The sequence below is a fragment of the Talpa europaea genome (genome assembly GCF_964194135.1).
Source record: "Talpa europaea genome assembly, chromosome: 16".
In the NCBI taxonomy this organism is placed as follows: domain Eukaryota; kingdom Metazoa; phylum Chordata; class Mammalia; order Eulipotyphla; family Talpidae; genus Talpa; species Talpa europaea.
The window spans coordinates 5,159,027-5,175,306 of record NC_140084.1 but is presented as its reverse complement, the minus strand read 5'-3'; the positions used below and the strand labels follow the sequence as shown (position 1 = coordinate 5,175,306).

Below are 16,280 nucleotides of genomic sequence, written 5' to 3'. Positions count from 1 at the left end.
TGCTGCTTTGGCTTGTTACTCTCCTGCTCTACAACCTGCTGTGGCTCCCACTGGCTACTGTCTCTGGTTAATAATAATAAGATGATGATGATGATGATGATGATGATGATGATGATGATGATGATGATGATGGCTGCTGTCTCTGGCTAGTAAAGTAAGATAAGGTAAAAGGAGAGTCTGGGGACAGAGGGACCTATGAAGAGACTGATGTCACAGTCCAGGAGGGAGCAGACAAGGGCCTACAGGGGCAAAGGAAGGAAGAGCACACACGTTGGGGCAGGGTTTTGAGTGCACTTGCCTCCTCCTCCGGAGGAACATGCTATTCCTCTGACCAAATTGTAAACTGAGGCTCTCCCCTTCCCTGCAGCATCAGGTAACCCTTCCAGCTTAGCAAATATTCCACTCATCATAACATTGAACCTTGAATAGCCAGAAAAGCAGCAAATGCCCAAAGCAGCAAAAAGCATCCAGGGCTTCCTCCTTGTTCCATCCAACCACAGAAAAAGAGTCAGACAGTCCTAGGCCCAGCTCACTGACAACTATTGAGGCAGGTAAATGCTCAGTCCTCAGTTTCCTCACCTGTACAATGCGGGTGGTGCCATACCACCCCATACAGGAGCCACTTGTCAAGGCTCTACTGAGGTCATGTATGTAAAGAAGGTCATGCATGTAAATAAATAAAGTTAGCATAATAACTGGCAACTACAAAGAGTTCAAAAGGTAACTATTATTATTTATACCAAAATATCCTACCCTTGAAAGATGCGAGTAACAGCTTTTAGCAAAGAAATCGGTGATGGAGTTCTCAGCCCTCCCTGATTTTATCCCCAAGCTGGTGACATGGGTCTGTGACTCAGAAATGTCAGGCGATGAAACAAATTCTATCCCATTCCATTCGAGAAGTTCTGAGTTGCCGTTCCTCCTGCCACGAAGCCTGCTCATTATAAATTGATGGAGAGCTAGATGGACAGATTGCATATCATGAAAACGAAATCTGAATCTCTTTGAATCTGTTTGAATTACTGATTGCTATTTTTAAAAAAAGAAATAAAGAAAAGGGGAGAAAAACCTGTTCTCCTTCCACAAGTCTCTGCTTGTGTGACAGAAGTCCATGGTGTCACCTCCAGGAGATTTCATTAGTCAGCAGTTTTTGGAATGAGTGATTGATGTAATTAAAGTTATTGGTAAAGAAAGATTCAGTTCCCAAGGAACAGATGAGTCAGCAGAAAGTTGAAGTAATGAAATAATGTTCCAAGGAGTGATTCTTAAAATAAGCGTTTTATTTATTTATTTTTTTAACTGTAGACATCTTCACCGTGGCAGGTCAGCAAAACGATGTAAAGTGATTAACAGCTGGGGAAAACACTATATAATTTTAGAAATACTCTGATGAAGTCATTTTCCATCATCTCAAACCGTATTTATTAAGTAATAATGGAGCCTCGGCCTTGTGCCCTGGTGGGCTCTGCTCACATGATCTCGTTTAGTCTTCACCTCTGAGACAGATGTTGTTATTGTCCCTGTTTTATTGATGAAGGCTTTGGATATCAGAGAGGTTAAGCCACACCCTCAGGGTTGCACAGCTGGCATGTGGCACAGCCTGGTGCTAGAGCTCAGCTTCTAATCACCTAGGTCCTCTTGATTTTTAAGTCATTTAAATCTGGTCCATTAATACCCCCAAGATAGGGCCTCCCTGGTGGCGCATGGGTTAAAGACACAGCGCTATCAAGTTATTGCCAGCAACTGCAGCATGAGTTCAATCCCCGGGTCAGCCAGGGAGCTACCCACATGGTGCAGCAGACCTCTCCTGTCTCCCCGCTGCTCCCCTCAGCAGTGTATTTCAGTCAGTCTGCCTGTTCTGCTCCCCACTCTCTCTGGTGAATCTGCTCACCCCCCACATCTCTGGCCTGTACCCCAGTTCTTGTATGCATAAATAAATAAATCTTTTTAAAAAAATACTCCCAAGATAACAATACATTCAGGATTTGAACTCACATCTGTCTCACCCTAGAATTGTTTCAAAATTTGTGATTTTATGGGAAAATACAACAAGTGCACTGCTTGGAACCCATTCGTTTCTTTTCATTTCCATCCACAGTCAGTGACACCCAGGACACTGTGGCTTTGGGCTCTATGGGCTGCTACAGGGATGACCGGGCGGGAGATTCCGTGATGGTCGATGCCACAGGCACACAGGCTCGGGCTGGAGCAGTGGAAGGAGACAATGGAAGGAGACCCTTCAGAGGGAGCTCTACCCCTTGGGGCGTGAATGCAAGTGTGGCAGAGGGGAAAGATGGGGCTCGGAGGGTTCTAAGCCCCTCTGCTGAGTGACTGGCTGAAGGAAGGCAAGAGAAGCTGATCTGGGGTTGGGTGAGGGTTGGGTGGGAATGGAGGGGTCACTTTAGTGGGAGGAATTTTAAGTTTGAGTGGCTTGTGATCCTTCTGCCTGGCCGGAGACACGCTTCCGGTAGCGAGCCCCGTGTGGTTGGGGTCTGGGGACAGACTGCTGGGGCTGGGTGCTAACCAGGGCCTCCCAGGGCCATGGGGAGGTCAGGGCAGGCCTCAACACCAGGGGGGAGGCCTACCTGAGGATCACAGCTATGCTGAAGGTTCCCCTCAGAGAAAAGTGAGGGAGAAGGGTAAGGTGGGTGGAAGGGGTGTTGACTGAGTGACAGACTAGCGGGGATCCCAACAGCCCCAGCCCACTTGTCAGCCCTAAACAAAGTTACCATGTGTCTCTGGGCTTCAGGGAGAAGGGGAGGCGGATGGGACACCCCCACCCCACCGCCCCACTGTGAGCAGCTGCAGAAAGGGACAGTGAGGGGCAGGGACCACTCAAGGGAGGTGGCACCCACCTCTTCAAACCACAAACCCACCAACCCCCCAAAGAATTTTGCTCTCAACTGGGACCTCCCCCAGGAAGGAGAGGAGAAGGCCAGAGTCCTTTGTGGCACCAAGAGCAGAGTGTCTTGTTGGCCTTGGCCTCTTAGCCCCATAGGCCAGAGACAGGGATTCAAGGCTCTCAGGAGCAGAGAGAAGGAAGGAGGGAGGCAGGGAGGCTCAGCAGCTTTGTGAGGCTCCTCCCATTTCCGTCCTGCCTTGGGGGTCCCCCTCCCCCCACTGGCAGGGGGTGGCGGAGACCAGCATGCAACCAGGGGTATGTGACTGTGTGGCCACTGGCCCTGGCTCTGTCACCAACCAGGTGGGAGACCTTGAGTGAGTTGCTGCGTCTCTCGGGCCTCAGTTTCCCTGTCTGTGAGCTGAGCCGTGGCTACTTTCCAAAGTGTGGACAGCACAAGTTGGGGGCGGGCTGAGAGCATTGCAGGTGGGGGTGAAGAGACCCTCAGGCGGCCTCCATACTTTGAGGGAAGCTTGCAAAGCAGGTGGGTTGGGGCTGATGCATCTCCAGGGGCAACCAGAGGCCTTGGGAGATGCCAGACACCCAGGGGGAGCCGGAGCTCCATTTAATCAATTTGTTTTTTCTCACCATCTTCCACGGGTGACAGGCGATACCAGTTTTTCCCCTGCAGTAGCAGCAGAGACTTTCCATTCCAAGCCAATAGATGGTGACAAAATGTGAAGGAAATGAATCTGTAAATAGTTGTTTTGAAAGTCGGAGGCTCTAACAAAGCATTGGAAGGGTCGGCTCAGTGAGTGAGTTTTGGGGAGCAATGAGCAAAGACAAGACTATTTCCTTGAAGTTTTCAAACTTATGGGACCTTTCTCGGATACTGCTCCTGCATGTTCTATACCTGTCAGGCCCCCCTTTTTTTAAGGTTTATTTATTTTTGCATTGAAGAACTGGGGTACAGGCCAAAGGTGCAGGGGGTGAGAGGAGTCACCAGAGACAGAGTGGGGAGCAGAACAGGTGGATCTACTGAAATCCACGGCTGAGGGGGGCAGAGGGTGAGACAGGAGAGGTCTGCTGCGCCATGTGGGTCACCTCCCTGGCCGGGGATTGAACTTGTGCTGCAGGGGCTGCCCATAGCTTTATAGCACTGAGACTTAACCCCTGCACCATCAGGGAGCCCCCCCCCCCCCTCAGGCCTTTACCAGGTCAAAAGGGAAAATCAAAAATCTAGCATGAAAAAAAATCTGGCAAGAAAAACAGCTCCACACACCCAAATAAAGCAGGTCAAGGATTTTTTCCTACAAGGCTCTGCACGGGGGCAAAGAGGAGGTGTTTATTCTAAATGAGAGCCCTTTTTGCTAAGTCACCAAGCGCCCGCTCCTGACAGGACCCCGGAAATTGAGCGAGGAGTCAGCATCTGCACGTAGGCGTGTCGGGGAGAAGGGCCACCTACGGCCACAGGGTTTGGATTTAGCTGCCAAATAGAAATAGAGGCCAAGCCAACCGCACAAACAAACAAACAAAAAACCCTAGTGGTTTAGGTCTAAAAAAATTAGTCTCAGAAATGACAACTGTGTGTTAAGTCTGATGTCAAACCATGTTAGCAGGGAAGGTATCCGGGCTGCTCGGAGCTGTGAGGGGATTCAGAATCCAGGGCTCGCGGATGTCTCACTCTGCTTGAAAGATGTCGAGATGCCCTTCCTAAGGGCCTGTGGCTTCCCTTGGGGACAAAGCCACTGATAGTTTTACAGAAAAAAAAAAAAAATCCCCGAGCTGATGCCTCTCTAGACAAGACAAGGAGTCTAGAGGAAAACAGTCAGAAGGAGACATCAAAAAAAATTTTCAAAATAAATGCATGAAAGACCCATGGCTGGGGGCCTGGACCCCAACTCAAATGTGTCCACTGGGGGAGGCTCTGTAAAATGATGGGCAAAGAGACTGGTTTTGCCTGTGTGGCCTCCAGCGGGGCAATGAGCCCATGTTTTCAGAGAGCAGCTCCTCAGGGAGGTAAACACTCCCTGGCGGGGCTCGTCCTGGCTGCTGGGAGTCTGAGAGACAGGGCAAGGCCTGGCTCTCCCCTCATCTGTACTTCACACGGAGGCCTGAGGAGCCGTTAAGATGTTTCCCGGGGCCCGGCCTAAAAATATCTCCCCTGACAGCCTGTCACCGTGTTTGAGATCCCACCATTATAAATTCATTCCTCTCTGTTACGGCGTTTTGTTGCCAGGAGTTCTCTGTGAAGGTACAGGTACCCCAGAGCACCTGGCCTGGGTGAGGCAGAGGGACAGCACAGCCTAAGAATGGGGGACCTGACCCCCCTTCAGAGCTGCCTAGGGCGCTTGGCAAAGTCATGTGACTCTCTGAACCTCAGTTTCGCCACGGTTTTTTTTTATTTTTAAGGACAGGAATGAAAGGGGAGGCGTGTGGTTAGAGAGCTCTAGAATGGATGGTTTCAGAGGGGCGCCTGCTCACGGTAGGGTTTGTTGTGGACACTGCCCTGCCACTGGACACCCAGCTTGGCCACCAGGGTGACTCCCTTAGGCCAAAGGGCTTGGGGGTTTCAGGTGAGAGAGAATCTTACTCGCCGCCTCCTCTGAAACATCCCAGCAAATGGCATCCCCTGTGTCCCTAGGCCCTCAGGCCCCGTCCTTGCAAGCACCAGGCCTTTCACCCCCACATCCAGTCCATTGGCAGAATCAATTGATGGTACCTTCAAATTTTAGCCCAAGTTGAACCACTTCTCCCGTCTCTGGCTACCAGCCTGGTCCACAGAGCTAGACCTGACTGGTCCCTGATTCTACTTACCCCCCAGCCCAGTCTTCATTCTTCCCATCTGGGAGGCCTTTAAAACATAAACCAGATCCTATCATTTGCCTCAATTCTCTCTCTCTCATCCCAAACCCAAAGACCTCCCTGGGACGTTCGAGGCGCCATAAAACCAGAACCTGGCTTTGCCTTGTCCTCTTCTCTCTCCAACAAAAGTCTTGCTGTTTTGCAAACCTGCTCCTGCCCCAGGACCTTTGCACTTGCTATCCTTTTTGCCCAGAACCTCTGCCCCAAATACCTGCATGGCTATTCCCTACCATTTTATCAGGTCTCTGCTCAAATGTCCTTACGAGAAGAACACACTCCCTCCCATGTCCTTACCCTACCTATTTTTTCTCCTAACACTCATCACCCCAACATTGTGGTGAGTCATCATCACACTCACATGATAATGTGCTTCTGTTTTTCCTTCTAAAATGTAAGCTCCAAGAGGGCAAGGATTTTGTTTTGTTCCTCACTGCATTGGCAGCACCTACATCTGGGAGAGTATAGCTGTCCAGTCAGTATATGTTGGCGGGAGGGAAGGGCAGGGTTGAAGTGGAGGCAGCTTGAACATTCTGGTGGGGAGGTCAATGCCAAGGTCTTTCCCATGCTCTTGCTTAGCAGGGCTGGGAGGCACAGGTAGAGCAATGGTGGGAAATCTGGATGGGGCGAGGTGGGGAGCGGTAGGTAGGAAAGGGAAGGAATCCAAGCTGAATGCATCAGTGTCTGGACTGCAAGCTCTCAATCGAGACAGGGAAGTAGCTTAAAGGCCCTGATGGCCGGATTCCAAAAGACAAAGGTGGGCTGAGCAGCAGGAGCTCTGAGCTGTCTTTGGGCCTAAACTGAAATTTGATCCTGCCCCCACAGGTGAGTCCCAAGGCAGGTCCAGTCAGCTCCCCAAAGCTCAGCGCTGGTCGGGCCATTCCCCTGTCTGCCTTGCCAGACTCCCCAGTATCTCTCCATTGAGCCCCAGTGAGGGAATCCCACTCGGAGGAGGGAGGTATAGGGAGGGGCACGCTAGGGAACGCCAGTCATTCTGGCAGGATGCCCCCAAGGATGTTCCCAACCAAAACCCAAAGCCTCTGCCTCCTCCTGCCCCTCCAGCCCCTTGGCTAGTGTGCGTCCCCATAAAAGGAAACCTTCGGGCACATGACCCTATGAACTGCACTGGAAGATAACTACGAGCCGCACACCAGGGCCTCCCATCATCAGGGCGGCACTGGTTCCTTTTTACAAATGAGGCCACTGAGGTTCAGAGAGGTTATTTGACTTGTCCCAGGACACACAGCTGGTGAACTGCAGAGGTGGGGCTGACCCACCAGGCCCAAAGGCCAAAGCGGTAAATGACAACGTCTCTGGACAACAGCCTAGGCCTCCATCTTCATGCTCCCTGGGGTGCCCTGGTCATGCTCAGGTCCCTCGAGGCGGGGGAGGTCGCTGCCCAAGTGTGGGTCCGCCACCCCCCAGCCCTGGCCTCACCCTTCCCACCAAGCCCCGAGCAGCCGACCTGCAGGGGGCGACGGTGGCCAGGCTGGGGACGGCGCCCTAATCTGGGGGCCGCCCGCGGACATCAGCTAAGGTCAAGGAAAGCGCCCGGGGCTGGGTCCGCGAGCTGGGGGGGGGAGCCGGGCAGGCCCTGAACTCCCGAGGCCGAACCCCAGCTGTGCCGAGCCCGCCAGGCAGCCGGTGTGCACCGGAGCTCCCAGCCCCTGTATGATGAGCAGCGGCCAATAAATTCATTAATCATCATTTTATGCCTCATCAAACCCCCTCCAAGCCCCTCCATGGGAGTTACACAAATTAGCCCCTGAAAAGACAGTAATTTCAGTTTAGCGAGGTAAGTGCTTTCTGATGGGCTCCGCGCACAGAGCTCTCCTGACAAGCCAATCCATCAGCGCTTCGGGCCGGGGCGCGGCCGGACGCCTGCCCAGCCGGCCTCACCCCGCGCAGCCCGGCCGGCCCTGGCCAGCGCGGCCTCCCGGGCTACTGGGCCCCTGTCTCCAGCCAGGGCACCCCTCAGCACCCCACCCTCCCTCGGCGCCAGCCTCCGACCTCTTGTCCTCACCCACCGGACCTCCTCCCCAGCCCTGCTCAACAGGAGAGAAACTTTGTGGGGGGAAATCGAGACCCCAAATTGGGGGGTGGTCCTGTCGAGGGTGGACGAGGAGGTCCCGCTGGAGCTGAAGTTGTGAACTCTGGCCCCCGGGAGAGCAGAACCAGACAGTCCTTTCTCCTCATGCCTGGATGTCTGGGGGATCTGCAGCCCCTTGAAATGACTGCAGGGCCGCGGGCGCTGCGTGGGTGCAGCGCTGGTCAGGGAAGGTGGTCCGTGGCTCCCCGCTGATTCTGAAAGAAACCCCAGGTTCCAAAGGAGGGTAATATGGGAATGAGGGTAATACGGGTCCTTCCGTGGAAGAAAGCAGGAGTGCCCGGGGTCTTGGGGTGGCTGGGGGTGCAGGGACACGTGTAGTCTTTTCCAGGGTTCTCGGGTCTTTCTGAATGGCCACCTGGGGTGAAAGTGGACGCCTGGGGATCAGAGCTAGAAAGGACTCCAGCGTGGGAGGCTGCTGAGGAAAACCTGGGGGACAGACCTGAGAAAAGTGATGCTTAGGGCGGACATTTGCAAGCGCAAAACCTCCGCGGCGCCTTGTCGGGTCCTGGTGCACAAAGATCCCCGGGGCACCCAAGCCAGGCAGCGGGGTGCGTGGAAAGAGGTGGCTGAGAAGCCAAAGGCCTGCCCGGAGCCGACCAGCAACGCGCTAAGGCCTCGCGGAACTCGAGAGCCCAGCAGGGCGCAGCTCCTTCATTAGCTTCCCCTCCACGCGGCGCTGCATGCCTCGGAAAATAAGTTAGCAAACGGGGAGCCGTTTATCTCTTTTATCTTGGGGCCTGATCCAATTAAATAAGTGCACATTTACATTTGCATCCATCAGGCGGGAGCGTTAAGAGCCCGGGGTTTGCTCGGAGCAAATAAAAGCAGATTTCACTGGGAAAAGTGGCGTCTGGGCGCGAGCTCGTCCGGCGCCAGAAACGAGCACGGCCGGGCAGGCGGCCTTGGGGACCCAGGGCTGGGGCTTTCGCACATTGGAGGCCAGAGCCTTCCCCCAAACCCCGGAGGGGCCAGTCAGTGTAGGGGGGCGCAGCTAGACCTGCTCCTCGGCGCCTGAGGCGCTCTTCTGTTAGGCCACAACCCGGGCCCCGCCTCGAGCTGGGGACCCATGTCACTTTGAGCAAGAAACGAAAAGTAGGCGAGCTCCGGCCGGGTGGCAAAGAGAGACCCGCGGGCTGGGCCTGCAGGCAGTCGCGCGCCTTTGGACGGGTTGGGAGCAGGGCGCGCGGCACGGTCCAGGCGGACCCGATCATTCCTCCCAGTCGGGGACCAGGGGCGCGAAGAGCCAGGCGAGGGTGCGCCCGGGATTTTCTCCAATATCCCTGCCCCAGGGAAGACCAGTTGATGTTACCCGTGGGCGTTTCTAGCGGGGAGAAGGGGGCGTCGAGGTGCGCCCCTCCTGCTTTGCGGTCCCGACCTCAGCCAAGGTGCTTTCGAAATAGGAGGGTTGGCAGCACTGGAGGGAAGCTTTGTTTTTGTTTTTCCTTTTCTCTAGATATCCAACCGACAGGGCAAAAGACAAAAACGGACTTTGGGGGCGCGGTTGTGGGGTAGACCCCGGATATGCCAAACCTCCAGTTACCCAGAACCGCGAGGGGTCCGGAGCCTGGCGCAAAACCCGGCAGAAACCCAGGAGCCTGCACCTCGGGCGGAGAGGGCGCAGCGGCTCACCGCCCGGGCTGCGCGGGCTGCGCCGCACCTGAGGCTGCTGCAGCCGCCGGCTGATTTCTCCAGCGCCTGCCGCCTGGTTTTGGGGGCTGCGCCTAAGCGGTGGCCGGAATCGTAGGATTAAAACTGTCCTCGTGGCGGGCCCTGCGCTCCAAATCCCCCAGGCTAAGCGGTTGGTGGGTCCCGGGCCGCAGCGAGGGCGGTGGTGTAGCCACTTTAAGTTTGGCCAACTTGGGGTTCAGAGTTAAGTCCCGGCTGTGGTTGGGGGCACCACCGGGTCTAGCCTAACTCCTCCTCTTGGCGCACCGCGTGGCTCCCCGAACCAGTAGGCGGCGTCCTTCCTAAACCACGGCCGCGTCCGGCTGGCTCTGGGGAGCGCGAGCACATTCCTTCCGCTTCGGGCAATTCGCGGGGCGCTGCCCGGAGCCTCTGGCCGGGGTGGCAGGTAGTGCTGGGACCGCAGGGCCCGGAGACACGGGTCTGGCCGAGCCCGCGCGCACGACCCCACCCCCGGCTTGCAGGCTCCGAGAGCTGCGCGCTGCATCCGGAATGAGCGGACCCCGGGGACTTGCCAGCCAGGAGGCCTCGAAGCAGGCCCCACAGCCAGGCCAGAGAACATTTAGGGCGCTGGCACGAGGCGCGGGAAGGAGACAGACCCCTTCAGCGCGCTCTCTCCAATGCCTACGTGTGCGCCCTCGGGAAACAGACTCTGCTCCGTCCCGGGTTTGGCGTTGCCTCGGGTCCTGTCTACACAGACCCCGTTCGAGGATCTGGCCACCTCTGTTCCCAGGGGTTCAGCGCCTCTTAGTCCCTAAATGCCAAACTGGGCGCTCTTTGGGTGCCGGAACCAGCACAGCAGCCAAGCGCAGGGGGAAACCCCCGCGCAGCCCGAGCAGCGAGCCGTCTTGCGCCCCACTGCAAGCCTGCAAACAAGCCTGGACCCTAAAACTCACTCCGGACAGCTGCCCCCAGCGCCTCCAAGACGCGTCACCTCCGCGATGGCCCAAGATGCGGCCAAGCGGAGGCTCCAGAAGGGGCTTGGACAGACGCGCAACTACTTCTGGAACCGAACGCGGGAGACAGTTCCTAAATCCCCGAACCCCGATCAGTCAGGCAGGCGCTCGCCAAGCTGGAAAGGCTGCGGATACCCATAAACCACTAGTCACCGAAACCCAACTCTGCAAAGAAGAAAACCCCAAACTTAATTGAGGGCTTGCACGAAAGGCGAAGTGCGCAAAGAAAGCCTGCAGGGGCCCGGGGCGAGGGGACGGCGGACGGGGCAGCCCCTCCCGCACCAGCACCCCGGGCCCGGCGGTGGTTCTCCCCAGCCTGGGAGCAGCCTGCAGCTGGGCAGCCACCGCGGGCTCGTCGGCGCGCAGTGCCCGTTCCAGCAGCCCCCGGGCGTGCGGCTCCCGGGCCCCGAGCTCGGCGGGCACCCCGGGGAGGCCCGCGCCGGGCCATTAGCATATTCCCGGGCGCACAAGGAGGCCTGTAATTTTCTTTTTAAAATCGTGGGGCAGGTTTTAGGACCAGCGCTTCCCCAAACCCCGCAGGGTTGATGTCGTTCCTAAACTCCCTCTTCAGAGAAGGGGACTGGCCTATTCTTCTTCAGACTTTTGTGGGCGAGATGGGGACCCCCGGGGCTGGCTGCGGAGGGGGGGAGCTGATTGTGAGCCGGGCTGTGGGGGTGGGGGCGGGTGGAGGGGGGTCGGGGCGCGCGGGAGGTAGGGCGAGTCATCTCTGGAATTCAATTGTTTAAAAAAATCATTTATAATTAAAGGGACAAAATAAAATGCGGGCGTCTCATGCATATTTAATCACGCGCACTTCCAGCTTGGAAAGCATTTCCCTGCGTGAATTTTCTCACTCATTTAAACTCTGAAGCCGACTGCTGTTCGCGAGAACATCTGGACAATACCGCTTTCAAACTTGTTTAAATTCGAATCGGCTAAAGGAGCTCCGTGGCCGGTTCCAAAAAAAATGGGAAAAGTAAAAACTCCTATGCCAGTTGGGGGGGTGGGGTGGGTGGGGGCGATGCGGGGAAAACCAAGTCGGGGTACAGTCATCTGGAGCAGAAATGCAAATATGTGCGTTTTGATTTAGCCTAATTAAAGCGGTGTTATGTGCAAACACATTCCCTCCACACTCGGGCTTGGGTTTAATGGAGCAAATTAATTCCCCTCGCTCGAGTGTGTTTTTGCTGCCGACGCTCCCCTCCCCCGACCACCGAAAATTTCCCACGAAGCAAAACGCAGCGGCGGCCCCACATCTGCTCAAAATGGAGCCGCGGGCCCCTCGCGCGCGCCGGCGGGCCGGGGGCGCAGGGCCAGGGCGCGCCCTCGCTGGGGACTCAGGCGCACCCTGACTTTTCATGCCGCGATAAAATCTGCGGGGCTCAAACGAGAAGGCAACCCCCCAAAGGACTTTTAGAGGGACCCCGACTCTGAGTGCGAGAAGGGAACAGGGTGAAAGCCGCGCGCCTGCTTCGGTCCACCTTGGAATCACCAAATGGCCTCGAAATGGTGAAGGCCTCTCTCGCCCCCCCAAAAGGCGCCCCCACCTCCCGGGGCTTGGGGTCGAGGGAGGCTCTTCGAGTCGGGCCCGGGTGCCCCCCACGGCTTACCCCCAACGCCTGAGGCGCTGCCTCCCCCAATGCCACCCCCCTCCAGCCCCCGACTCTGCCAGCTGCAGGCTGGAAACCCAGGACAAGTGTGACACCTACCTGCGAGCCGGGGAACGGTCCTCTCTGGGCACCCCGGGCCCCGCGGACCTGCCCGAGCCTCCCTCCCGCACGGTGGCGGATGGAACATTTACTAATTTAATCAAATCCCACGAAGAGATCAATGCCCAATTTTGAAGGGGTAGAGAAGGCAGAGCCTTGGGAGAGCCTTCTCCTTGGCATCCCCAAAGCTGCCCGCCCCGCATTAGCCCACAGCACCTTTGAAATAGTAATAAGGGCTAAATCCGGCATAAAATCGAACTCATTAGCAAAGTTCACCAGCTGATTGCTTTGCATAAAACACGACACTGATTGGAAGTAATTAGGTTAAGCGATGGCGCTAGGGTGGTTGGCGTCTGGAGCTGGCTGGGCCACCCTTCCTACCCCTGGGCACCCATTTGCACCCATTTGGGTCTCGCTCCTTCTTCCTGCAGGGTCCCATCCTGCCCAGGCAGCGGGCACTGGGGGTTCCAATCTGCATTCTGGGCACAGCCAGGTTCCCCGGGGGGGCTGGCAGCCTAATTATGGTTCCCCCCTGGCACACAGAGGTTCTCAGCGACCTTTCATTCCCCACTTCGGAAAGAAGTTGCAGTTTGCACCTTCTGTCTCAGGCGATGGACAGTTTATTGAGGCTGCTAAAAAAGTCATGAGTGGCTCTGATTATGTTAAAATCTCTTTTAATTAAATATTTTGCATTTTACAAAGGCGGCTGCAGTTTCGTTTATTTTTTTTTTAAATCTAAGAGTATAACCTGTTTCCTTTCTGTAATAAGACTTTAGCTCATACCCAGGAAAAAAAAAATCAAGAGGTGTAAAAAATTAAATTAAACTTGTATTTTTAAACTATGAAACACTTTTTTTTTGGGGGGGGGTGGGGGACACAAATGTATATATTTATATTACAAAAAAGAAACATTAAATGCCTGTACAGGTGTCTTCTTTTCATAATTTACTTCAAAGATATTGAATTATCAATTTAAATACAAAAATGCTACATTAAATATACAGAATAAGATTTCATACAAATCCTTTTTTTTTTTAAATTTTTCTTTGCAGTTGGTTAAGACATGTCTGTGTCTGTGTCTGTGTGTGTGTGGGGGGGAGATGTTTACATTTTTATGTCATCCATCTCCACGAGCTATAAACTTTTTAATAGGAGGGGTAGTTTTTTTTTCTCTCTCTCTCTCTCTTTTTTCGATGGAAAAATAACTGCCAAGGCCATGTGTTTAAATAAATTAGGGAGTCCAGGACCCACGCAGCCCGCGTTAAATGTCGGACATACCTTTCTTCAAGTCATAGGGTGAGTCTTTGCTCGGGTCTAGCTGGGACTGGCTCCGCAGCATTTTCGGGTCTTTAGCCAAAGGGTCCGCTCGGTTCAACACGGTCTGGTTTAATCCATTGAAATGCGGGCCCGGCCCGGCCGTGGGGCCCGGCCCGGGCGCGGGGTGGCCGTGGAGGTGTCCGAAGGAGCCATAGTTCGTGTAGCCTGGGTAGAAGGGCGCCGTGTAGTAGAGCGGCCGGGACAGCACCGTGCCGCCCGGGAAGGCGCACTGCGCCGAGGGCGAGCGGGCGGGCGCCGGGGCCGGCGAGGTGCGGCTGCCTCCCAGGGCCTGCCCGGCCCCCGGGCCGGGGCAGGGCGGGCACGGCGAGCCCTCGCTCCCGCCGCCCCCGTCCTTGACCTTGTCCGAGGAGGTGGCGATCTCCGCCAGGGACCACAGTTTGGGCTTGGCGAGCGCGGCCGCCTGCGCGGGCGGCGAGTGGATGACCGAGGGCGCTCCGGGGCCGGGGGGCAGCTCCCCCGCGGCCGGGTGCGGGCCCGGGGCCGGCGCGCCCGACGCGTAGTGCGGGGCCGGGTCCTCCGCCAGCCGCGCGGCCGCCGGCCCGGCCGGGGAGGGCCCGGCGGCGCGCGGGGGAGCCGGCAGGGCGTCGGGGCGGCCCTCGGACGGCGGCTCCTTAAAATCCGAGTCGCTGAGGCTGCCCTCGGCCTCCTTGCCGGCGGGGGTGGGCGGCCCCTGCAGGCGCTCGCAGCCCGGGGCGGCCTTCTGCTCCGCGGCTCCTGCGGACGAAAAGCGGGCGGTCAGGGGCGCGGAGGCCAAGCGGGCCCCGGCGGGGCGCAGCACCCGCCCGCGGGGCGCAGAGACCTGGCCGGCCCCCGCGCGCCAGGCCCCGCGCAGCACCCCCTCCCGCCGGGCCTCGGCTTCTGCCTGCTTCCCGCGCAACCTCCTCGGCGCGCCCACCAACCTGCTTCGGGCCCCTCGGGGTCCACCTTGTCCTCGGGCTTCTGCGCCTCGTCCTCGTCGTTTTTCTCCAGGTCAATGTTCTCCTCCTCCTCCTCGTCCTCGCTGCGGTTCCTCGGGGTCCACGTCATCTTGTTCTCCTTCTTGAGGCGCCGGCGCGCGTTGGCGAACCAGGTGGACACCTGGGTGAGGGTCATCTTGGTGATGATGGCCAGCATGATCTTCTCGCCCTTGGTGGGGTAGGGGTTCTTGCGGTGCTCGTTGAGCCAGGCCTTGAGCGTGGCCGTGGCGTCCCGCGTGGCGTTCTTGCGGTACGCGGGGTCCCCATAAGGGTAAGAGCCCAGGGGCGCCGCGTAAGGGTGGTACCCCAAGGAGCCGGCCATGCCTGGAGTATGGTCGTAGGGAGAGCCCTGCGGGGAACAGGCAGAGAGGAGGTGAGCGTGGGTCGCGGTGCGCGCTGCTACTTGGGCCACCGAACCCCACTTTGCCGGAGCCCCCCGGGGTCTGCAGGCGGCGAGGCCCGAGCTGCCCCTGCCCCTGGGGTAGCGCTGCTGCCGGCTCAGCCCCGAGGGCAGAGGCCTCAGCCCCTTCTCAGACGGCAGCAGCGGGGTCGCCCACTCCCGAGTGCGGTCCTCCGGGGCTCCCCGAAGCCTCCCCGGCCTGGGCGCCCCCCTGCAGGCCCTCGTGGGCCCGGGCACGTCCGCCCCTCGCCCGCAGCTCCGGCCCCCGCGCCTAGGCCCTGGGCAGAGGCGGCGACTCGGCGCCGGGGCGGCCGCACGTTAGATCGGGGGGAGCTCGGGGCATTTTTCCCCCCAGAGAAACGCACACCAAAAGCCGACCCCTGCCCCAGCGCCCCCGGCCCTCCCAAGAGCCGTCTCCAAGCCCAGCCGCGGCGCGTCCCCAGAAAGCACGCCCGGCCGAGAAATCCCGGGTGCACCGCAGCTCCACCGACTTTTCGGAAATTTAATGCGGCCAGATCGGAGCGCCAAGACAGGATTTCGGGTTTGCAACATTTTGGAGGACCAACTAGAGGCGAGGACGCACACGTCCCCTGGACTTAGCCCCCTTCCCTCGGGTTTCAGGTCCCCGTCTTGGGGGCGACTTCTCCAAACGAGCAAACCCAGCTTGAAAACAATAAAGCAGAGCGCGCGGGGCGGCCTGGCGCTCGCGCTGGGACCCAGCGCTGCGCCTCCGCGCCGGCGACCTCGCCCCCAAGCCCCTCTCCGCCGGCCGGGGCGCGGCGATCCTGGGCAGCGGGCGCGGCTCCGCTCCCCGACACCGACACCCCCCGCCCCGGGCCGGGGCGCAGCCTGGCGCTCGGCCGCCCGACTCCGCCGGGGCCGCGGGGCTCGGCGCGGGCGGCCAGCGGTCAGCGGCGCCGGGCCCCGCGCCCCCGCCGCGCCCGGGCTCGGCTCACTCACCACGTACGAGGAGAAGGCGGCCGCCGCGGCCGCCGCGGGGTCGGCGCCGTACTGGAGGTGCGAGCTGTAGCCCGGCGAGGGCGCCGTGAAGGCGGTGGAGCCGGCGTAGGGCGAGAACGCGGAGCCCGACGACGAGCGGCCGAGCTCATCCGTGCGGGGGCCCGAGAGGACGCTGGTGCTGTACGCCGGGCACGAGTAGAGCGCCAGCGAGGCGGACGGCTGGTACAAGTAGCCCTGCGGGTAGGACATGGCCACGCACGGGCATGGGGCGCCCCGCGCCGCGGCCGCCAACGAGCCGGGCGGCGCCCCGCGCGGGCGGGCACCTGGCCTCGGGCCGCCCCGGCCGCCGCTCCTCGGGCCCCGGCTCCCGGGCTCCCGCCCGCGGCGCCTCCTCGCCGGCCGCCCGCGCGCCTCCGGCCGCCACCGCCGCGCCCGAGCCTCTGCGCGCCGCGCTCGCCCCGGCCGGT

General features: G+C 58.5%; 1 protein-coding gene across 2 annotated transcripts; it reads right to left on the bottom strand.

Annotated features, from left to right (window-relative positions):
• Positions 1–13,420: 13,420 nt before the first annotated feature.
• On the bottom strand, positions 13,421–16,076 carry IRX5 (iroquois homeobox 5; the record flags this gene model as incomplete). Of its 2 annotated transcripts, none has more annotated exons than XM_084256639.1 (3): positions 15,814–16,076; positions 14,397–14,802; positions 13,421–14,211 (listed from the first exon to the last, which is right to left on the bottom strand). In XM_084256639.1, exons 1-3 carry the CDS (start codon positions 16,060–16,062, stop codon positions 13,421–13,423), a joined length of 1,446 nt encoding a protein of 481 aa, XP_084112765.1. In that variant the 5' UTR covers positions 16,063–16,076. The 2 variants fall into 2 exon arrangements, with proteins under 2 accessions (XP_084112765.1, XP_084112766.1); XM_084256640.1 differs by having other exon boundaries at positions 13,421–14,208.
• Between the last annotated feature and the right edge of the window lie 204 nt (positions 16,077–16,280).